Source organism: Pocillopora verrucosa, chromosome 3 (genome assembly GCF_036669915.1).
Source record: "Pocillopora verrucosa isolate sample1 chromosome 3, ASM3666991v2, whole genome shotgun sequence".
In the NCBI taxonomy this organism is placed as follows: Eukaryota; Metazoa; Cnidaria; class Anthozoa; order Scleractinia; family Pocilloporidae; genus Pocillopora; species Pocillopora verrucosa.
The window spans coordinates 24,170,358-24,194,086 of NC_089314.1; the positions used below are offsets into that span (position 1 = coordinate 24,170,358).

General features: G+C 38.7%; 2 protein-coding genes across 2 annotated transcripts; one reads left to right on the top strand and one right to left on the bottom strand.

Moving 5' to 3' along the window:
• Positions 1 to 1,488: 1,488 nt before the first annotated feature.
• LOC131773599 (uncharacterized) lies at positions 1,489 to 6,193 on the bottom strand. The gene is made up of 3 exons (XM_059089544.2): positions 4,790 to 6,193; positions 3,930 to 4,258; positions 1,489 to 2,782 (listed from the first exon to the last, which is right to left on the bottom strand). Exons 1-3 carry the CDS (start codon positions 5,960 to 5,962, stop codon positions 2,497 to 2,499), a joined length of 1,788 nt encoding a protein of 595 aa, XP_058945527.2. The 5' UTR covers positions 5,963 to 6,193; the 3' UTR covers positions 1,489 to 2,496.
• A 1,208-nt stretch (positions 6,194 to 7,401) lies between these two features.
• Positions 7,402 to 23,729, top strand: LOC131773589 (membrane-bound transcription factor site-1 protease). The gene is made up of 28 exons (XM_059089534.2): positions 7,402 to 7,707; positions 8,793 to 8,944; positions 10,284 to 10,389; positions 10,613 to 10,709; positions 11,057 to 11,084; positions 11,219 to 11,290; positions 11,724 to 11,772; positions 12,155 to 12,265; positions 12,539 to 12,648; positions 13,083 to 13,199; positions 13,807 to 13,874; positions 14,291 to 14,393; positions 14,487 to 14,563; positions 14,958 to 15,032; positions 15,230 to 15,330; positions 15,592 to 15,655; positions 15,891 to 15,987; positions 16,490 to 16,537; positions 17,004 to 17,048; positions 17,646 to 17,783; positions 18,017 to 18,093; positions 18,776 to 18,871; positions 19,473 to 19,588; positions 19,686 to 19,970; positions 20,738 to 20,956; positions 21,237 to 21,359; positions 21,577 to 21,752; positions 22,720 to 23,729. Exons 1-28 carry the CDS (start codon positions 7,524 to 7,526, stop codon positions 22,975 to 22,977), a joined length of 3,192 nt encoding a protein of 1,063 aa, XP_058945517.2. The 5' UTR covers positions 7,402 to 7,523; the 3' UTR covers positions 22,978 to 23,729.

The window sequence follows — 23,729 nt, forward strand, 5'->3', positions numbered from 1 at the left end:
GCGTGATTAAATTCGATCATCTTCTGTAAATATATTGGCGGGTGAATCGATCAGAAGTGGACGAAGATAATCTTGTGCTTTTCTGACTAAAAACCTGTGAAATTCACTGCTACATATATTTATTTTTAAAAATGAAGACTTGAGGAATAAAATATAGGATGGGTTTTGTCTTCTCAGGGCGGTGTACTCGTTTTGTTACGGTTTCCATTGCAGCATCATCGTTTTTACGATATCAGTGGCCATTTCCACCGCTAGTGCGCGCTTCCAACTTTCAATTTCTCAAGGGGATTAAGCCAAAACCCATCTTCGTGCAGCTTCACTCCGCGTTGTCGGGCAAATTTTATTGAACGAATCGTCCACGGTTGATTGATATCGTCGCTTTAAACCATCAAAGCTTTCACGGTGTCGATTTGAGCATCTTCGTGTTTACCAGCGTTTAGGATTTTGATGTCCATTTTTGCCGTTAGCGTGCCAGTTATTAAAATTCAAACTATCTTCGTACCGCTTATACATTTCATGTTATCGAGCAAAAAATCACGCCTTTCTTGTCCCCTCCAAAACTTTATGCACGAGTTGGCCATGGGTATTCTATGATTATAATTTGGGCAACGGGTGCTTTGTATGAATTTATACCCAGTATTTGTATTAAAGCCGGCTTTTCAATCTCTATCAGTCAATGTTTATTGTCCTCAGAAGAAAATTTCAATTGATCTCCCTTCTGTTTCCCTTAGGTGGGACGGAGGTAAAGTGGGGGGGGGGGGGGGAAGGGTAGGCGGAAACGCGTATGCTAATCTATATGCAGAAAAATGGGGCTGCGGTGGTTTTCTCCTCGGGGAAGGGGAGGGTAGGGCTACACGTAGGCTACATATAGACACACATAACCCACAATTCCTCTACTGGCTATGATGAAGGGCCGCCAAAGCTTGAAAAGTCAGCTTTAGAAACTCTTTACCAAGGCCCATTTTAATTCTTCTTGATGTTACCTTTGCGGAAAGAGACACCCACCCTGCTTCATCTCCCCACCCCCCCCCTTTCTTGTAAGAACTTTCGTGTGTCAATTAGATAGTCAGAGAACAAAGGTAAAGCTGTAGTCCTAATTCTGTGGGTAGAAATATATTCCGTAAAAGTAATGATATTTTGGAGTCAGGACGGTGGTTACGGTGGGAGGCGAGTTCGATAACATGAAACAAAAGTGATAAATCAGTTGAATTAAAAGCTTTCGTTGATACCATAGGGATTAAGAGTGCCGATTTGAAATTATTTAACGTGTCCGACATGTTCGTTCGAAATGTGGGCTGAAAGATTGTGAGTGCATATAAGGAGAGTGACGAAACGGTTTTTCTATAACTGGGATCGAAGTCAATTAACTGTATCCGCATGAAATAGATAAATGGACAGTCAAGAATTACTAAGCGTCAAATAGCATTTACCCTTGACATCCGAGGCAACAAATTCAATTAAAAAAAATTTAATTTTGTTTATTTCGGCTCTTGCAAATATGAAATTTTACAGAGGTCAAAAATAACAATGATAACTTAATTGCATACGCATACGCAGTATTTTAATGAAAATTATGTAAGAAAATAGGAATTAGCAATAACATAGACGTCAATCATGAAGTATTTTAAAGTTTCACCAAACCAACAGGACCAAGGAAGCGGGGTAGTTTGCTTTATTTCAATTGCCAATGAATGAATTTCAGATGTTGGTACTAGTACAATTACAACGACTCGACTTAACTAATACTATTTTGAGTAGTTTGAACTGAGTTCGCAAACAGATTTCCATTTAGTGATTGACATGAAAAATACGATTTAACAGAAGATATTGGCTTGAAAAATCATGGAGGACTCGATCACTTTATGGAAACAGTGATAAACAAAATAAAAGATTTCTGAGTGAATCACATTATACAATTTTGAAAAATTAAGAGATTTAAGCGGTGGTCCTGAATGTGATACAGGTCCCAAGAGGGTCATTATAACTCAGGTAATTCCTTTTACGCGAAGTAGCGACTGGTTCTCAACAGGTTGAGTATGGTCTCGCCCGACACTAAAACACCACCCAGTCAAACTTTGGTGTTGACTGATATTATTTTCTTCGGATCGTTCAAAATTTCAGTAATTACAACTACGAACAGATGAAGAAGGCACCTCTGAACCTGGGAAAATTCTGGGAAACTTTACTCTATCAACTAATTCCAGGAAAAGCAACGTATTTTCCCCTTGTTTAACCATGAATGATCAAGAGATTATTTAGTGCCGCAGTTTTTCTCGTTTTTGCATTGAGCTAAGGAATCAATTCATTTAAGCAAAGAAATCAATGTATTTAAAACAGTAACAAGGCAGGAGGAGAGATCATTTGTCCCAAAAGCCTAACATAGCATAGGTAAATCACTCGAGATAACAACGGTTAGTGAACTTTACATACCTGTCTATTAGAAAACCGAAAAAAATTTAAGCTCAAGGAAAAAAATAATGCAAACCAGCCCCTGCCCTAGGTGTTTCTCCAGCCACGCCCGCGGTCCCTACCGTGACCCCGTCCCTGAAACTGTTCTGGCTCCAGCTGCGGACCCCGGCCACGTTCCCATCCCCGGCCACGGCCCCGAATCGGGCTGTCCCTTTGCCCCGGATTCACTGGCTCTTGCTCTTGCTGTGGCGGGCAGTTTCGTAAACGTGTTTGTATGATGATAAAGTAAAGAAACACGTGAAGAAGGAAACCAAGGTGCATTGGTGGGCCTACGTTAAACAGAATTTCCAGGCCTTGGTCTTTGATAGCACACCTGTGAAGGCAAATGAGTCAAAAATTAAAGTTTAAATGACAAATTGCCGAGACAACCAAGAAAAATTCGCCCGAACCAAACAGAGCCACACCTCGATACGGTTTCAGTTTGGGTTAAACAGTGAATCAAAGAGCGAGTTAGGGAGGTTTTAAATCGAATTCCCAATACATTTATTTCAAAACTGGCATGTAAGTCAACCTAGTGAAGGACAGAATAGAGGGAAGAGGGCTTTTGTTAGGATTAAAATGCCGAATAATGTTTGACAAATATATAACCTTTACATCCGAAAATCATTAACTTGAATCCTTGGTTACGCGAACTTTTCCCTTTGTTGAACAAAACTTAAATTTCAGCTACATTAAAAATTAAGTGCAATCGAGTAAAGTTGCCTATTCAGCAGGAGGTTAACCTATTTTCTATAGCATGCAGCGATTAGAGGGGTTTTTTACTCCCCCTGTATAGGATGCCAGTCCATTGTAAGTTTTCCCCCACCAAACATTTGGTTAGGTTTCCCTGGCTGTCTCCAGAAGTCATTTGTACTGCGGGTGGAAAGGGGCAATATGGGAGTTAAATTTCTTGTACTACATCAAAACACAATGATCCAAGTCTCGAAAGAAATCCCTTGAAAGAAAAGCAGGAGATCTGGGTACGAGGTTGATTTTGAAAGCTGACTGATAAAGCATCGTTCAGTGGCGCGCCTTATTTTACACGTGCAAATATTTTAGCATGCCTGACTGGCTGAGAGTACGTCAATCAATCACAAACAGAGCAGGAAATTGGTAGCAAAATGTTGAAGTTAAATATAAATCACTAACAAGTAATCAAATAACTAAAGTGCAAATTTAGAAATAAATTATCACCCGTAAACGATCCGATTGTTTATTGGCAACAACTATTGACCGAAGAGGATGTGGTTAGCGGTGGATATTTACCGATCGAGCCGCGACGCAACAAGGTAAATATCCAGCACTACCCACCGACATTCCTGCAACGATTACATTAATTTTCGGGAACAAATCCCACGTAAGTTACTCGGTGGTGAATAGCAAAGGATATCTGGAGTTTGAGTAGCCAATCAGAGCGCGCCTTCAATGCTATCCACTGTTTTAGAATACATTAAACTTTGTGATGCTCAACGCTTACAAACCTGAGAAGATCATCCACTGGTCCAAAGTTTTGGTCAACCAAACCCTCTCCAAACATGGAGAGCACCCCTAACATCACAGCAGGTACAAGAACATAGTTTTTAGTGCTCTGATTTAGTACGGGCAAAGCTCGGGCGTTGATGTTGGTGAACAAGAAAATGAGGAATGCTGTTGTTATACTTCGTATAATAAACTTAGCGGCAGTCCAAGGGATGTATGGCGGGGGGAGATTCCCGATATCGCCTCTGTGGCTCTCTTTAGCAGCCCAAAAACAAGCTATGACTGCCTTCACGAACCAGCATGTAAATCCTACAGCACCCAGACAACAAACCTATCAGAGGAAAGAAGAAAAGGTTGGAGTATTGCCTGCTATTGAGCTTGTTCACTTCGACATGCACAGTGTCTCATATTCGATATACCAAAATTAAACATTTCCCGAAGCGATCTTAGCTAGAGCCGATGAAGCCGAGTAATCATAACAATTTAATTTGTAAAATCTCGGTTTCACCTCACTGAGGTATATTATAAAAAATAAGTTGTCATAATTACTCGGCTTCATGGCTCTAGTTGGCATTCAAACTGGTCTTTTACTGGATTTTACCCTGAAGTTGCGTGGGTGCATCGACCATAAACGTGAACTGACCGCAGTGGAGAATGATAGGTTAGTTGTTCACATAGACTCAGGACAATGTCGATGACAAAACGTCGCTGACATCTTTAACAGACAAATTTTCTCGGAAAAAGGTTCCGGTGTGATGGGTCGAGGCATCGAAGCAGACTGTAAGAGGCTCATAGAAGGCCAAAATATTCACTTCAATCAATCATTTTTTTTAAGTTGTCAAAGAAATTTACAGAGACTTACCATTATTTTAACACCTTGCGATTCTCTAAGGTGATTGGGAACTTCCGCCAATTCGTTTAAGCAGAGCAGACAAATTCCACCAACAACGACTACTATGTTGACAATAATGGCAAACATATTGACCCCTCCGTTTAGATTGGATGCAGACACAAAATATAAAGCACTGAAGACAGGGGCTACGAGGCAGAAGCTGCCAAGAGCAAATCCGAATGCACTTTTGACTTCATCAAAAGGCGACATTTCTTGATTACCACCGCCATTGTCATTCTCATCGGCCGGGTCCGCGTGATTTTGAACTTCAACAGAATGTTCAAGAAACAGTAGTGCACACAATAAGCGATAATCTATGATCAATGCTTTGTATAGCACTGTCAATAAATTGAACCAGCTGTCAAATTCTGCCCTGATTCCAGTTAAAGCTACGTCGTTGTCTATATTTTTTTGCGGGTCTATCCACTCGATGAAGTTGAAAAAAGATAATAATCTAAAATAAAACCGAACGTTCTCTTCGTATCCCTGGGAAATTGTAGTGTTCCGCAGATACAGATAGGTAACAACTTGGAAAATCTTCTGAATAAGGAAAACAGTCTTGTCCGCGTTAACTAAGCGCCTCTTTTTATCCATTAAGCTTTCTTTTGTCTCGTCCGTTATCTTGGGGCTAAACGATGCGCAAATCAGCACAATCTCGATAATGACCAAAGGAAAGGTTAACAAGGAAACTACCAGACCCATGGAAGGCTGTTGTTTACCGAGGGGCGGTCTATCATTCCCCTGTGGGTTGGCTTCTCCTCGAGCTCTGTTTGGCATTTCAAAGAAACGCCAGGCACCAAAGATTATGAAAATTATTCCAATAAGTATTGTTGTGAAAAGTCGGAAGCTCAACTTCACCAAGAGGTTGTGCGCATTTGTAAATACATTTATACAGGTAATTAGTGCCCCCACGAAAAATGCGAAGAGTGCTCCTTGCGAAGAAGAAACTCTAAGACAGGGCTGGAACCAGACACCGAGAATGCCCAAGAAGAACATGACCAAATAGAATGTCGCAGCACAACTTGCGGTGATGAGTTGAGATGCGAATACTGTCGAGTTAATGTCGTTATTGGTCACATTACAAGTATTATTCAAAGTAACGTCTGTGAATTCTTGACCACTGCTTACAAAGTGGAAACCCATTTGACTTTTATGTTTTCCAACTGATCGCAATGCCGAATCGCTGCAATAATCTTAAGTTCCGAAGAGCCTCTTCTTACTCTTGCAGTTGGGACCTTTGGACGGTGACACTTACACGTCATGAATCGTATCTGATTTCCTTAATTTCTCGGAATTGGTTGCGGCATGTCCGATCTCCGATGTTACTACTTTCAGGATCAGTTTTCTCCTGTCACTATTCCCAAAATAGAAAGACTTGGAGAATATAAAAGCTAGTCAAAGTCTGCCTAACTTACAGTAATGCAAATTAAATATATAAAATTGGAGGGGATAGGGTTTATTAATTTCATCATTTTTGAGCTGTTTGTGGTAGATGGTGTGTAACGGCATCGCAGCGCATGTGCTTGCGTCCACTTGCGTTTCCACAACTAAGGAAGTCCTTATTTTGGTTGTTCAGTAGCTTTTGAAAATTTCCGAAGAACTATAAATAGATAAAAAAAATTTCTAGGCATGTCCCTGCTTAAGGGAAAAGCAGGGCTTCGGGCACACGAAAGCTGATGAAGATTGGGGTCTGCGGGTCTGTGGGCTCCCTCCTCCACCCCACCCTCCCGCTCCTCTCATCGCCTTTCTGGTAATTCTGGGGTATATGTTATGAACTAGAACTGTGGAACGGGGTACAAAGATAATATCTACAAATCTATTCTCCTTCTTTGGCTCGTTATGCATCACGCACTCTCTCACGTAATGAGCGTGTTGCGTGATGAATCCGGATGACAGCCGTAAAAGAAACAGAGAAAAATACTAGGCCGTATGGTTTGAATGATCATGAACATCTTTTCTTTTTAAGTTTGTTTGTTTGTTTGTATACTTTTGTCGGTTTGATTGTTTTTATTTTGCTTTCTTGAAATTGATTTCAGATTCAGTTGGATTACGCTCTGCCCTTGACTTTTCTGTTGGAAACCGCTGACCACTACTCCGCGTTTGTTGCCATATGGAGTCTTCTATCAAATATTGGTTTTTTTTCCATTTACCATAACACGTGGAAGTCTTCCATCCCAGCTTTGAGCACTTTCTCACCCAAATTTCCTCATCCTCTGTGATTTACAGTTTATCGTACCAATCCTTTAATACGTTTGAAAAATCTATTTATTATTCCTTTCATTTTTTCCCTTTTTCTTTCTTTCTTTTTCCTTTTTTTTTTTTTAATTCTCTCTTAAGTACGACTAGTAAATAATATTAAAACCTATTCGCACTTTGTTTGTGTGTGTAGCTCAGCCGATTTCTTTTTGTCTTCCTAACATGAAAATAGTGAGTTACCCATGGCAATAACTTCTTCGCAAAGCTATTGATGGTCAACTACATTCCTCACAAGGTCAGTTTGTTTCCGTGCGCCGGGAGATTCAGCCAATCACGGCTAGATGTCACCGTCACATGATTACCTTCCAAAACCATTTCATGTTTTAATGGTGTGAAGAGCATTTCAAGTGAAGATAGTAGTTTCCTATAACATCGAGTTCTCTATCCGCTTTTCTCGACTGAGATGGACTGGCTTTAGCAGACGATTGATGAACGTTACTTTAGGCCCATGCCTGCCACGGGAAAGAAGCATGGCTGTCGGTGGCGACGCGGTTGGGTGATGTTTTGTCTTTCATGCCTTCTTGTTAACTCGTCTCATGAAACACCGTTCGAAAACTGTTCTCGTAATTCTTCATCGCCTTCCGTCGCAAAGGAATCCTTCTTCGATTACAAGACCTCCGTTGTCGAAAACGGTGAGAACATCATTTGAGTCGCCTCGATTGAGAGTTTCTTTTTGTAAACAGGATGCGTGTGTGTGTGTAGACTCGTCTTTCTTACATGTGAATGGTCTTTACTATTTGGATTTAAAAGGCACGTTTTCTGCGTTTATCATCAAATGTTATTTTATATCTACGATGAGAATACTTCAAGTTAAGATGGAGATATTTGAAGATTTAGGTTTAGTGTAGAACTTTTAGTGGTGTGGAAATTGAGATGAAGTGGTCGTTACAGTGATTTTGCATCAAAGTCAATGTGAAGCCCCTTAGTGAGTTCAGTGATTGCCCTTACGAAACAGCGCAAACCAATCGGGCTTTTACAAGTGTGATTTCAGAACCTCGTGATTTATTAGAAACACCGTTCTCTTGCAAAGTAGCGATTGAGAATCTTGCAGAACGATAATTCTTATAATTACACCATCTTGAAGATGTAAATTTGTTACTGTCTGAAATATGAATTTAAAATTGCAAAAATTATTGTAAAGGTTTTCACTTACATGTACAGATTAAATCACAAAACCAGGTATAAGGTTAATTTCACTATTCTTACCTCTAAATTTCCATGTGGTTGAGTTAATCGCATGAGCATTTGCCTTTTGATAGAAATGGTGTATTTAACTGGAGTGGAAGTCAAAGTACATTTAGAAGTAAAAGACAGTCGTAGCTCTTCATATGGAGTAATTAACATATTAGGGACTTAATCAAATCCAATGTTGCTAATCTCTCTTCTTTATTAGAAAGCAGAGTAAAATGCCAATCATTTTATTGTTTCCAAACAATTTACCAAAAACTAATGATTGGATGATGATGATTTTATTATTGAAGTGATTGATTTTGCACAACCTGAGTGTTCATATGGCCATGCTTGTTTTAACCATTTCACGGTGAAGATAGGAAATCAATTCTCCTAATTTTTTTTCATACATCCTCTCTAATTCTAGTGTAGATAATTTTCTGTTAACTCTCGTCAATATATAAATATTTCTTCTCATTAGCTGAACACATGTATTTCTGACACTCAGTTTTTAATCTTATGATAACAGTTTTGTAATTTTTTGTAGAATACATTGTTGTCTTCAATGGATACTATACCACTTCAACTAGGGATGGATATGTCATGTCAGCCCTTGATTTGTCCTCTGTTAAATCCTGGAAAATTATCCCTCGGCATAATCCTGCCAGTGACTACCCAAGTGACTTCTCTCTTGTAAAGGTATGTGAAGTTGACAAATAATTCTTTGAGCGGTTCCCATTTTACCACGAAGCAGTTGAGAGATTTGATGTTTTTTTTTTCTTTTCCAATATAAAACCAGTCACTATTTCTAATGAAGCCAGTGCCTCTTAACCTTTTCACTCTGAGGATCTCATGATTAATTCCCCTTACTAATTAATAATTGCATACAGGACATTTCGCACTTAAGACTTTTCGCACAAGTCTTTTAGCACAAGTTTTGGAACGTTCGCACAATTCTTAGTGGTCATTTTGCACAACAATTATAAGTGAGAAACATCAATATAAAAGGTATACTAATTGATACTGATAAGACATCTCACCTTCACATGTCACTTTCAATAAGATCCAACTGTGAGAACGTAGACATTTATTTACGTAATAACTTCAACTAGATCGAAACGATTGTGAACACGATCACTATTCTTACTTGAAGAAAGGAACAAATCTTTCTCTCTATGAAAATGTAAAGAACTCCCTATTCGAATGATTACTTCTTTTACCTTTCCTTACATATTCATGGAGAGAGAGATTTGTACCTTTCCTTTCTTCAAGAAAGAATAGTGATCATGTTCACGAGCATTTTGATCTAGTTGAAGTTATTACGTAAATAAATGTCTACGTTCTCGCCGTTGGATCATGTGAAGGTGAAATGTCTTATCAGTATCAATCAGTATACCTTTTATATTGATGTTTCTCACTTATGATTATTGTGCGAAATGATCACTAAGAATTGTGCGAATGGTCCAAAATTTGTGCTAAAAGACTTGTGCGAAAAGTCTTTCGTGCAAAATGACCGGTTACCTTAATAATCCCCTTATTGATATATTTCTTTATTTTTGTTACTTGTCTGCTTGATGTTGTACTGATATTGTAAGGAGAAATTCTGTGTTGGTCACTCATGGGAGTGAAAGGGTTATGAACATATTTATGTCAGAGGGCAAGGCTAAAACAACAGATACTTATAAGGCTTTAGAATTCCAGGAATTCAAAGTTTGGTTGCAAAATGAAATCTCAACTTGTTCATTGACTCAATATTTAAGTTGTAGGTTAAATTGTCTTTCAGTTCATTAACCCTTTAACCTCTAAGAGTGACTGACATCTAATTTCTCCTTACAAGATCACCCTGAATGAAACATGAAGGTCATGAGAATAAAGGAAATGATCACCAACTAAAGAAGCTCTTGATTGTTAAACAAATTCTCCTTTTCAGAACCTTAAGACATGTATAGAGAAAGTATAGAGAATATGCATACTGATGTTAGAGTGTAAAGGGTTAATTTTGAACTTTCTCACTTGCACATGAACTTGTTATCAACAGTTGAAAGGAGACACAAGAAGTGGTGTTGATGCACTAAAGAGACATCCTAAGGTCCGAAGTGTTACACCGCAAAAGAGAGTTGAAAGATTTCTCAAGAGCATAGAAGGTACATGTACCAGCATTACAATTTGCTGAATTTTAACTCGGTGTCATATAAGATGTGCATAAATATTCAAGTGCTGCATTGTGCTTGTGTGTTTGTAAAAAGGAAGCCATTAAATCTTGCCAGTGAATCAGTTCCCTTGAATTCAGCTTTAAAAAAGCTTTTGCTTAAGATTCTCAAATAGACATGTACAATGTATTTACTCATGAGAATCTCTCACTTGCAGTGAAAGAGGATGAACTGAAGAAGGAAACTGAACGGAGTGCAGATGCAGACTGTGCAGAACAGGATGTAGGTTGTTGGTCACAGGTGTGGAGCGCAAGGTACATGTACATGTTTACATTAACCCTTCAACTCCTAAGATATGATTGTTAATTCTCCTCTCTACCTGTGACATATTTTCATGTAAATTAGTTACGAGAACTTGGTGTTAGATCAAGAATGACATCTTCTTTGCGATAAGTTTGAGTATTCTCATCACCTGTTTGCTACATAATGTATGGATATTATTGGGAGAAGTGGCATGTTGATCAGGTCTGGGAGTTAAAGGGTTATAAATAATACAGCATTTTTTCCAAATTGATGTTCATTTCTTCTCTCTTTTAAAGTGAGCCTTACAAATTTGTATGCATCTTAAACTACTTGTATCTATGTGATTTATTTTGGACAGGAGGACAACACGCTCCAGTCTAGCATTGGTGAGTTTTGGTCTCTAGCGTTTTATCTTCACAGTTTGCTAAGGAATGCAGTGTTTAGAGACAGACCAAAAAAAAAATGAATACCCAAAGTATGAATTTAATTGTCAACCAATTGTGTGCATCAATCTTTTCAGAGTCACAGCCTTATTCAGTCTCAGCTTCGTCACAACCCTGGTAGAAGAATCCTCAGATCTGTCCCAAGACAGGTAAAAATGATGAAGACCCAGATACACATATAAAACATTACTAGTATTGGTGCATGTACATATTCATTCTCACTGAGGATGTTATGGCCTAGTGGTAAATCTCAGGGGCTCAAATTCTGTCTTACTTTGACATTTTTCACACTGGTTAGATTTATGATTTTCTCTGTTTTGTATTTAAGATTTTAAGTCGAACTTGTTGAGAGAATTCCAATTAAGGAAATAAAATAAACCACAATGTAGACTTCAAATTCAAGTCAAATGTGCTATAAGATACCAACTGGTACATTTAAATGATGCAAATACATATTTGCACGTTCTGTTATCATTGTAATAATTTCTTTTTTTTTCATGGTTCATTGTGTTTCCCTAAGCTACTTTGTTTGCCTTCTGTTCACTCATTAGCTGGCTTTCTTTTTTTTATATTTTATTCCAGATTGTTCATGTGTTACAAGCTGATGTGCTCTGGAGTATGGGCCACACAGGTACTCAAAAGTGTTTGAATAATTTGTTCTGCAACAAAACTGTTTATGAGCATTGTTTTTAACCCTTTACACCCAAACATCAGTATGCATATTCTCCTTACTGTCCTCTATATATTTCTTAAAGTACTGAAAAGGAGAATTTGGTTCATAGTCAAGAGGTTCTCTAGTTGGTGATCATTTCCTCTATTCTCTTGACATTAACCTGTAATTTCAGAGAGATATTGTAAGGAGAAGTGAGATGCTTGTCACTCTTAGGTATTAAAGGGTTAAAACTCTCAAAATTTTCTTAAAGTTTAACCAGTAGACTGTGATTAAAAAATTTAAAAAAAAAACATATACACATGTAAATTTATGCTTAATGTTTACATGGATTCTTTTTAAGGTGATGGTGTTAAAGTAGCCATTTTTGACACTGGTTTGCCAAAGAATCATCCACACTTCAGAAAGGTCATGGACAGGACAAACTGGACAGAAGAAAAGACCCTTGATGATGGTAAGATCACAAATTGCCTTTTGTTTTGTTTCTTGTTTGCTGTTATAAAGCAAGATAAAATTGTATTATACAATCATGTACATGTAGACCAATAGGAAGTGTGCATCTTTTGACCATGGGACTTTAAGGTTCTACTGAAGAAATCCCAACCAAGTTTATTTGACACACACTACCACAGAAAATGCAACTAAACAAAATACAGGAGGCTGTTAAATGTTTGATATTGGTGACCCATGGAGAAATCTTCACCTAAATGCCTTTCTTATTTTGTAGGTCTTGGCCATGGAACCTTTGTTGCAGGTGTTGTGGCAAGTTCACGGGAATGTTTAGGGTTTGCTCCTGATGCAGAGCTTCACATTTTCAGAGTTTTTACCAATAGTCAGGTAGTGCACTGGTTTGTGGCATGCATTGATGTTTTTCTCGCTATTGTTACTGTAAACATACAGCATGGCTCGCTCATACATTAACTGAAAAATGCAAATAAAGTACACCAAAAATTGCATAAAATTGCAAATAAAAAAATCTGTGTCAAAAAATCACATGTGCGTGCATAAGCTTGATACATCTGCCTCATTGGTATGTATGAGGTAGATGTTTTGTTTTTTCTGTTATTGGCAGTTTATCGTTTTAAAGAATAGGCTTTATTGTAATTGAACTTTCATTTCAATCACTCTTCAAACTGTTACATATTAATGCGACTTCATAATCAGAATATAGAATTGATCTATCATTTTCCAGTGGAATTCTTTTATTAAAATAGCTATTTCTCACTTCATGTAACACCACCTTTTTACATGTGTATTATCTGTACATTTAGGTGTCTTACACGTCTTGGTTTCTGGATGCTTTTAACTATGCAATCCTGAAAAAAGTGAATGTTCTGAACCTGAGCATTGGAGGACCTGATTTCATGGATCAGCCTTTTGTTGACAAGGTTTGTTCAGAAGCTGTGTCTGTACTGGCATTCAATGTTCAGAAATGCATGCATTAACAAAAATGGCAAAAATTTGTCAAAATGGTCAAATCCGTAAATATTTGCTCATTTTGATGAAATTCTGTCAAATCAGCCTTTTTTTTTTTTCTTTTTTTTACGGCATTCATTTCTGGACATAAGTAGGTTTTCATGTACACATTCATTGTACTTGTACACATGTGAAAGCAACAGTTCCTCTTTTGTTTCTGAACTATCTTCAGATGTTCATGAAAGTTCGTCTGTAAAGAAAAGTTGCACAGAGATATCTTTACATGTTGTAACTGCTCTGAGTTGTTGGAAAACATTTGACAAGTTTTGTAATTTGAATGAGGAAGAGATAATTATCAAAAAAAAATTGAAGACATAATAATTCGAAAGGCACAATGTAGTGGCTTGGATGTTATTTCACTCTTTATTTAGTGCCTGTGTTTTGGTGGCGAAAAATCCCTAGTTTTTACAGTGTGTATTTAAAGGTCGTGCACACGTTCACGTGTATTCAAGGTCATCAGGAGTTTATGGAAAATAATTTCTCTTAAATTTTTTTTTTGCTTTGTAACTTTTGTCTTAGGTCTGGGAGCTCACTGCAAATGGTGTTGTAATGGTTTCTGCCATCGGTAATGATGGCCCATTGTATGGGTAAGAAACAAAACTGTGTAATTCTAAACACAAAATGACTTGAAGGGAGACAAAAATTGGTTCTTAAAGATAAAGGTGGAATTAGGGTGAATTTATGACAGAAATCCAGGGGGTGAAGAGCTTAGTTTGAGTTTGATGCCTGATGTTTAAGTAAGTGAAGGTTTAAGTTACAGTGTGTATCTGAGGTCAACTGTACCTTTCATCAAATGAATATCGTGCAATGCAAGATCGATTTTACATTGTTGCGTTATATCCACTACTTTGACGATCCCATATCACTTTCAACTCCATTAAGATGCTACTCATTTCTCTGTTAAATCACTGTTATGGGCGCTGCTTGTTTGCAGAATTTGAGTGTTGCTAGACGTGCTCTTATTAATCAACCTATATTTTTTGTGTTTATGTTTGGATGATAGAACTTTAAACAATCCCGCTGATCAGATGGATGTCATCGGAGTCGGTGGTATCAACTTTGAAGACCATATTGCACGTTTTTCTTCCAGGGGAATGACGACATGGGTAAGGAAAAGTTCATTTTCACCTACGTGTACAATAGGAGGATTTTCAATGTCAGAGTATCACCAACCTATCTTTTTTCGTTTTGATCCTCAGGAACTACCAGGAGGATATGGGCGAGTCAAACCAGATGTTGTTACGTACGGTTCAGGGGTGCGAGGCTCAAGCCTCAAGTAAGTGGTTTCCTTCACTACATACATTCAACTTTTAGGATGTTTTCTTTGCATTTCGTTTACTTGTTGTCGTTGGTGTGCGTACTAGTGAATTTTTAATAAGGTTTTTTTTTCATCCTGCCAAAAAAAAAAGAAAAGAAAAGTGTCATACTGCCTCGCATGCATGAGAATGTGTAAAATACTGTAGCATTTGATCAAAGCCTCTAATTTTGCAAATATTTTCTGGCGGAACAAACATGTACTCCGATACCTCGTTATTGGCTTTTGACATTGTTCCTTGAATTGTAAGCTATCTAGCTCATTCACTTCTTACACCCAGGCATCTACTTCGTACATTACCAAGAACCTTGATAAACATGAAACACGTTATTGTTTTCTTTTGGTGCCATTACAGAGGTGGATGCCGCTCATTATCTGGGACAAGTGTTGCGTCGCCAGTTGTGGCAGGAGCAGTCTCTCTTTTACTCAGGTAAATCCAGCAAATTCACAGTACACCCCCCCCCCCCCCCCCCAGAAGTCATCTTAACAGTCTTACCCAGGGCTTCTCTCACCTGGACGATCAGACTTTACGATCAACTCTGCTTATATTGTTCGTAACTGATCACTAGTGAGGACTAAGGACTGACAGTACATTTACAAGTGACGTTTTGTTTTCTTCGTTTTCAGTGCTGTTAAACATCGTGGAAACAATGTAAACCCAGCGAGTGTCAAGCAAGCTCTAATGGCTTCAGCTCGCCGTCTTCCAGGATTTAACATTTTTGAACAAGGTACTTGTGAGAAAATTAAAGTGTGTAAAGGTCGAAACTGGAATTGCAGGGTAATCTGGTATTATCAACTGAGTTGATAACGTAAATTGGCCACCGTAGAGAGTTTTCAAACTGCCGTTTTGAGCGTTTAAGCCCGCGGAACCCGGTCCTGTGACGTCAGGTTCGAGAATCGAACCCAGGCTACAACGATGAAAGACGAGAGCTCTTGCCGATGCGCCATCCACGCTACCCTGATCTTACTGTTCACTATTTTGATTCCAGGTCATGGCAAGCTCGATCTTATCAAAGCTTATCAAATTCTGAGCAATTACAAACCACAGGCCAGGTAGGTTTATATTATCATCACAAGACACCTCAATAAATAAACACTAAAGAGCCGATATGAAATCCTTTCTGAAAAAAGCAGAGAAAAAAACAAGGGGGAAAGAGTATAATACACATATTATTGTATGTTTAGGCCTGAAACTATCGCTTATCGCAAGCTCGTGAAAATTGTAAATTTTGATTTCTGCTGTCTTTCAGCATGAAATAAATTTTGTTTTTATTCTTGTAACTTACAGTTTGAGTCCAGCTTACATCGACTTAACCGAGTGTCCTTACATGTGGCCATACTGCACGCAACCCTTATACTATGGTGGAATGCCAACCATTGTTAATGTAAGTATGCGGTATAATGTTTATAATGGTAATTGAACTGAGTGGAGTGCAATTTGGGCTGAAATCATACGCGTGATTTCAAAATCGAACGAACGTGCAGTGCGAGTTCAATTTGAAATCATAAGTATGATTTCAGGCCAAAATTGCACGACACGAAATTCAATTACCACTTTATTACAACCATTTTGAAATCGCCCAAATACAGGATTTGGTCAGCTCAAATATTTTATTGATGTAGTATTTAGCTGGTTTGAAATTAAATTCATCCATTTTTTGAGGGGGAAATAAGAGTTTTGGAAATTTGTTTTTAGTGTAGCCTCCTCATTGGCTGGAAAAAGATGCGATTTAAGGCAAAAAATGGTGCGATTCGTTAATAAATCGCATCATTTAGAGCCAACAGGGACCACCAGCGAAATGGGTGTAATAAAGGGGGTAATGATATCGTTGTTAATAAAATTTATTAGTGCGACAAACACTTTGGTTATTTTGTCTCTGTTTACAGATCACCATTTTGAACGGAATGGGTGTAACTGGGCAAATTGAAGGGAAAGTAAGTCGTGGTACCCTTGATATTTTTCATTATTTGATTTTGGGTTTGTTCGTTATTTTTCTTTTTAGAGCAGTTTTCAATTGATTGTCGAAAGTAATCAAGGTTTGCATTAGTTTTTCTTTACTTCGCTCTGTGATTGGCCCAGAAAACTCGTGCAATTCTCTCAACCAATCATATGCAAAACAAAAACCTATCTCAACTTGGTCACCCGCGTTTTCCCGCGCTTGGGAAGTTTTCATTGTTTTACCCTGAGTCCTCATTGGTTCTCTAGAGTATTGTCTTCTCATCTGATTGGTCGTAGTGATAACTTTCAGTTTGGTTTCACGGCACCCAATCGAAAAGCGCTCTGTTGCTTTGATATGACTTACCTTGGGAAATTTCTCACCAGGGTGAATAGGGCTATATTGCTGTGATGTTTACAGTTCTTGTTCATGTTACCTAAATTTATCTCTGTACTCTCCCACAGCCGACGTGGCATCCTTATTTACCACAGAATGGCGACTATATCCAGGTAAGATTGACATACTGTAAGTCTTTACTTGTAACCTACAATACAGTGTTCGCTCGGGGCCAAGCGCTGTTTGAGAAACACTGTAACGTGACTGGGTTCGAGTGGCGAATTGTAAGGTTAAGGGAAATTGACCTGATAATGTGCGTTATTAACAGAAGATAAGAAAACAAATAAAACTTGATAAATCAGAGGAAAGTGTTTCACCACTAGATAGAGTGCTTCCAAAATTTCACAGCTGTTTGCTGCTCGCCCTATCGCCAAGTGATAGTTCTTTTGGGCAATCGAGGAGTTATCCTTAAACAGCTTATATACTTAATAGACTGAGTATTACCAATTGTTGTCAGGGACCTACATGCACATAAATCGTTGCAGCTTATTCAGTTCAATAGACAAAGAGGCATGGCTTGTTGCCTTATTTTGCATCTTAAGCTGCACAGAGTATTGTAATGTGTGTCGCTATCTTAGTTTTTTTTATTTGTAATACTCTGAGACGAAGCACACCGACATTTAATGTAGTTTTTGAAAGTGACTTTGCCCGTGAACATGTAAACACAGGACGATGGTTTTGATCTTAATTAAGACAGTTACTTCTTACAGGTCGGATTTTCATACTCCTCTGTCTTGTGGCCATGGTCTGGATATCTGGCTGTAGTTATTACGCCTGCTAAGAAAGCTGAATCATGGGAAGGCATCGCGCAAGGTCACGTGTCACTTACAGTCGTGTCCCCTCCACAGGTAGGTTGTCATTCGCGTTGTGTTTTTTGATGTACGATTTTGGATCGCCACAAGAGATATGACTGCCGAATGAAAGGTCCTAGTAAAGTGTGTACTCGAGCCAAATGGCTCATCCAGCAATAGTTTATCCTGGTTTCAAAGCATGAAGCGACAAGAAGAATTATTACTTCTTCCCTTTGTAGATGTGTTTTTTATCCGTTAATGTTCTGTTTGCTTATATTTTGTTTTTTTAGGAATCTGACATAGAACCCCGGCGATCCACAATCAAACTGCCAGTTCGCGTTAAAATTATACCCACCCCACCCAGGAGGTATGTTGAAGTGTACATTGCTAAACCACTTTAGTTCGTATGTTGAATTTCAACTTGAATGCTCTTGAAATGCGTTTTAAACCTATCTCTTCTAGATGTGACCGATAAAAAGGTTTTTCATACAATGTCAACTTACTTATATTGTTCAGTGATAAGAAAATTGAGACAAAAGGGAATTATCAACGAGTGGGTATCGTTTTAGTCACTGTAACACTAAATTTTTAAAGCGACAACTACAAGAAGAGGTTTGTAGACAGTGAGGAGAATTGATATTTTAATATTCGGAATGGTCAGGGCTGGGTCCTTAGTACTTCTTTTCAAATGGTGTACATAGAACAGTTTCAACTGAGTGTCCAAAAATCCTAAAACCAAAGTAATCCTAGCGACTAATCAAAATAAAGCTTTACATCAGATTTTCATAAACCAGTAAGAACTCAAAGCGAAATAAGCAAACTGCTTGAAGCGCCGGAAAACACGAATGACCAAGTTGCGATGGTTTTTAGTTTTTCACCTGATTGGTTGAGAGAATGGCGCGAGTTTTTTAACCAATCACGGAGCAAAGTTAAGTAAAAGCAAAAAAAATCTCTGATTACTAATCGACACAGTTGAAAATTGCTCTTTAAGATAAATGTTTGAATCGTTAGTTGTGGTTTTGAATATTTTCGTTTTTATTCTCGTGCAGCAAACGATTGTTGTGGGACCAATTTCACAATCTTCGATACCCGTCAGGATATTTTCCCCGAGACAACTTAAAAATGAGAAACGACCCGTTAGACTGGTAAGTGTTTGTACTGAGCGTGAAAAGGGATCTGGGAAATTCACAGGGGGGTTAAAAGAAGAGTGAGAACCAGATTAGGTAACCTGTGCATCAGGTGCTTATAAAGTCGTGAAGCAGATGTGATTATTGGTCGTAGAATTTTGTGTCAGATGAAATAAAATGGAGAACATAAGTAGCATAAGTCAACCTAGGAATTTTGGTTACTTGGAGGAGCTTCTCGTGCACCAAAATACATAAATGTGTACGTCTGAGATACCGTAGACTGCCACTTCTAAATTTTCCCACTCTCCCCTCTCCCCCCCCCCCCCCCCAGGTTACAGGCCCCTGTACTTGTAAACAAAAAAATGCGTACGATTATAAATCTCCCTTGATATAAGCCCCCATCTTACTTTTCTCGTTATGAGATAAACGAACTCTGTGCTACCTTGAACAGAAAATGGCAAATGTAAGCCTCTGAAACCCATTTCGAAGTTGTATAAGCCCAGGGCCTATATGTGGCTGTTTACGTTATTCTGGAAGTTCTTAATTTCTATGGTTACTTGGGTAGATGAACAATATGTTATGTCTATTAGTGAGACGTTTCGCATGTATTTTCTCTCAGGAATGGTGATCATATTCACACCAATTTTAAGGATATGTACATGCATCTCAGGAACGCTGGTTACTTCGTAGAAGTTCTTGGAGCTCCGTTCACATGTTTTGATGCTTCAAAGTACAGTAAGTGTACCGTCCACCTTTAACCGGTCAGTTTCTCAGACCATCCATGTCGAAAGTAAATGGGAACAAACTGAAGAACTACTCTTGTTTATTTTAGGCACGTTGCTTCTTGTTGATAGCGAAGAGGAATACTTTGCTGAAGAGGTAGCCAAGCTCAGGGAGGATGTGGAGGAGAGGGGCCTGTCAGTGATTGTAGTTGGTGACTGGTTCAATGTGCCTGTCATGAGAAAGATCAAGTTTTACGATGAGAACACGAGACAATGGTGGATGCCGGACACTGGAGGAGTGAATGTACCAGCAATTAATTCACTGCTGTCTCACTGGAACATGGCTTTCAGTGATCAAGTGTACGAAGGAGAATTCACTATTGGAGACAATAAAGGTACATTGTTTGAACGGCTCTTACCGTGGGCTCTTGAACGCTGCGGGATTATCATATATTCAGTACTGAAGACATCTTTTTGAAATACTCGAGTTTCCACGCACGTTCTGATCATTCAGAAAACCATGGTTTACTGTACCGTGAAACACATAGCTATTTTATAAAAGCAATGAACCACAATTTCTTCCCCGGAAGGGGGGAGGGGTTTAACTGATGGAAATTGCAGTTATTGCGTTTATAAGATAACCATACGTTTATTGGTACAACGAACGGTGGGTTTTATCCAGTGCGCGTAGTTTCTTAGTTATTTTGTAAAAATCTTTAATTTGCTCAGACATGAGGAATTTCATTTTGCTCATATTACAACTTGCGGATTCAGCTTTGACATATACACGTTGTGTGTAAGTGTATGCAAGAATGATGTCTTTTGTCATCGCAGTTTCCCAGTATTTTTCGTGTGGTCATTTTTGGCTCTCTACCACTTATACCTGTCATTCGTGCTTCGACGCACTGCTAAGGAGCAAAGTGAACTCGTTGACGTTCACTTTTGAAAGCCGAACCATCATCTGGTTCAGTTGGTAATGCGATACAAAGTATTTGTAACATACCGTTTTTCATTGTTTTGTTACCTGTACTGATCACAGGCATGAGTGTTTGGGTTAGCTATCTCAGTGATGGACAGTTTGAAATTTTGTCAGCTTGGATGCATTCGAAGTCTTCGCCGGAACAAAATATGTAGTTCAACTACTCTTTTCATTTCATTGCAGTGTTGTACTCGTCCGGAACAAGCATAGCCTCGTTTCCAACAGACGGTCTCGTAATAAAAGAAAAATTGAATCATCAGGGGAACGAGGTTGTAACGGGGGAGACTAAGACCGAGGAGGACGTGGCAATTCTGGGGCTTTATCAAGTACCGGGCCTCCAAAGTGGTAGAATCGTTTTGTATGGTGATTCGAATTGCCTTGACAACGCACATATGGAAAAAGGTACGAGTTGTTTTACTTTTGTAAAGCCTCAGAAGCTGAGTTCGCGATTCATGATTTTCGAGAAAGTACAGCCGGGCCTCTTACCTTAGCAGGCTTTCCTGTGGCAGTAAAAATGGAAAAAGAAAATTTTTATTTAGCCTTCTCTATTCCCCCTGTTTACAAATTGACATGCTGGTTTTCGAAGAGGTAGACTCGTGAAGTATGTTACAGGTAATACTGAGAAATGTTAGGGATTTCTTAACTTGATTTACTAAGCTGATAACACCAATTTTATCCTCAGACTGTTTCTGGTTGTTGGACCTGCTTGTAGACTTCACTGCAAATCGTGTTCTGTCTCCTGTTCTAAAGGATCTCAGCAGTGGACCCCCAAAACCCTCTGAATCTGCCCCAGAGAGAATGGATGGTAAGTCAATGAGGATATTTGCAAAGCTGAAGAAACTTTGTGACACGTGTTGATATGATCAATTGCAAACCTCTGTGTTGTCATAATGTCTTGTCGTTGAATTGCCCAGCTTCCCTTGTTTAAATTTTTTAGCCTTAAAACTACATTCTTTTCATTTTGCATAGAATCCTTTGTGTTCATGAAGTTTCATTCTTGATTCTTTTTGATTTCTTTTCAGGGAACCATCTCCATAAATACTCCAAAGTCCTGGATGCAACCCAGCTAGGGGCTATTGAAACAGTCCCGTTGCCTGATTGTCCCGCGCAGGCGTGGAGCAAACCAGAGCCCCTCAATATAACGGCCCCAGAAAACCTTCACAAGCAAAGATGGCTATTATCTGTAAATCTAGATCAGGTGAGATCACTCTCTTTCATTCGTTCTTATTAGCTCGATGGGCTTGGACTGGTTGAAATTTGAGAGGCTTATCTTAGGTGAAGTCAACATAAGTAGTGTCCTTTTGCAAGTAGCGGAAAGTGTCGACTCTAGAAAGTAAAGTTTTGGATGAAATTGTTGCGTTCAGTGATTCAAAAGCATTGCTGTTTCTCGCAGTAATAATTGTTTTGGGAACGTACATGTAACGGTCTCGAAAAATCCGTTTTTACGATGTTTTGAATCATTTTTGCGTCACCGAGAATGATCCACACACGAAAGGAAACGTTGAAATGATATATGTATTTCATTTATCTGGGATAAAAATTATAAAAGAAAATAGAGGGAATTGAGAAAGAAACGAGGATAGACATTTCGAATTCTTCAGTATGTTTCACAGACGTGAAAGGTGTTGGATTGGTGAAATTTAACTTGGTGAAATTGAACGACAAGCTGATGTTGGGTTTCCAAGAAAATCAATCCTTATTCCATGTTACTTAAAGGAACTATCAATTCATGTACGTTGTAATTCGCTGAAAGCATAAATTTACGTGTTAACCCCTTAACTCCCAAGAGTGACTAAGAGAGATTTTCTCCTTACAACATCAATACAATATCAACCAGGTAAGTGATGAGAATAAAGAAAACTATCAATTTGGGGATAATTAGTTGATCCAATACTAAATTCTCTGAATTAACATAAGAATTGTCTGCTTGACGGTAAGGAGAATTACAAATTTGATCTGGGGGTTAAAGTGTTAAGAGGAGGGTGAGTGATGGTTAAGAGGATGTGAGTGGTGGTTGAAGGCCAATTAAAATTGAGAATTTTTATTTGGCAGAGAAATTTTACGTCTGTCGGGGAAAAGTCAATTTCAAAATATTTTAACTGTGGCCACGTTTCAGAATCAATTAAATCATCTAACATTTTGAAAACGTTTCAATTGTTTTACAGTTACCCGTGATAGTGCCTCGTCACGTGCAGCGTGTGGCCCCGTACCCGGATGTAGCAGATTCAGACCCGGATGAACTTCCCGCGGTCAACATTAGTGTCCTTTCCACCTTACCAATGTACGTGGTTTTCTTCTCAACTTTGATCGTTATTTACTGCGCTGTTCTGTCGTGTCGAGCTAACCGCAAACCACGAGCTAAGAAACAAAAACCCAAGTCCCAACGCTTGGCGGTGACACGGACAAAACTACCCTACGTATAACCGTGAATGGGATTAGCGACGGAGATTGTAGTTCCTGATGCTCAACATGGACCAAATCCATAAGGGAGCTGTATCAGTGGGTCGAGAGGTGTGGAAGGTTAACGCTCCTTGGGTGCACAGACAAGTGTGCAGTGTTCCTAAGCACGGCGGATTCCCATCCAAAATGAGACCGGAGTTTCACCGTATGGCTCTTACTACGTGTGAAGATCCCGCGAAACTGGAAGTAGACAACGATCCAGCGACCTAAAACAGCGCTGGTCGCTGTGTAGTTGACGATGTCAAAATATTCACCTTTTTGCCAGAGTAAATTCCAGTGAGTTAGAAAACTTTTTCCATTCCTCTAGAGTCGAAGGTTTGAGAACTACTGAGTGTCTGTACTCTAGATTACGTTCAGAAGTTCGAGGGTTTTGAAGCCAAACAGCCCAAAGACGAAATATTCTTGGTTATGAGTAATCCAAGAGGTAAAACAGAAATTAAAGTTTTTGTGGCATTGTAAAGAAATTTCATTTGCAGGTAAAGATATCTGGTTTATAACTAGAAATGTTTGTACAATACAGAATTATGGAACCTTGTTTTACCACAGACTGTGTGCGAATACGTAAATGCGTTCTATGATTGTTACGCCGAGAAAATCTTAGGAATTCCGCAAAAATAATGTCTTTTGAAATAGAAAATAAGAAAATCAAATTTATATTTTTATCAATATAATTTACACAGGAAAGTTGGTAACAGACAGAAATAAAACAAAGAAT

Bases quoted from the DNA above. Each gene is read 5' to 3' on its own strand.
- LOC131773599 (XM_059089544.2), bottom strand. From the start codon at position 5,962: ATGGGTTTCCACTTTGTAAGCAGTGGTCAAGAATTCACAGACGTTACT. The intron at 4,259-4,789 runs GTAAGTCTCTGT...TTCCTCTGATAG, and splicing joins CGCAAGGTGTTAAAATAATG to GTTTGTTGTCTGGGTGCTGT. The intron at 2,783-3,929 runs GTTTGTAAGCGT...TTGCCTTCACAG, and splicing joins CCAGTGGATGATCTTCTCAG to GTGTGCTATCAAAGACCAAG.
- LOC131773589 (XM_059089534.2), top strand. From the start codon at position 7,524: ATGCCTGCCACGGGAAAGAAGCATGGCTGTCGGTGGCGACGCGGTTGG. The intron at 15,331-15,591 runs GTACTTGTGAGA...TTTTGATTCCAG, and splicing joins ATTTAACATTTTTGAACAAG to GTCATGGCAAGCTCGATCTT. The intron at 18,094-18,775 runs GTATGTTGAAGT...ATTCTCGTGCAG, and splicing joins ATACCCACCCCACCCAGGAG to CAAACGATTGTTGTGGGACC.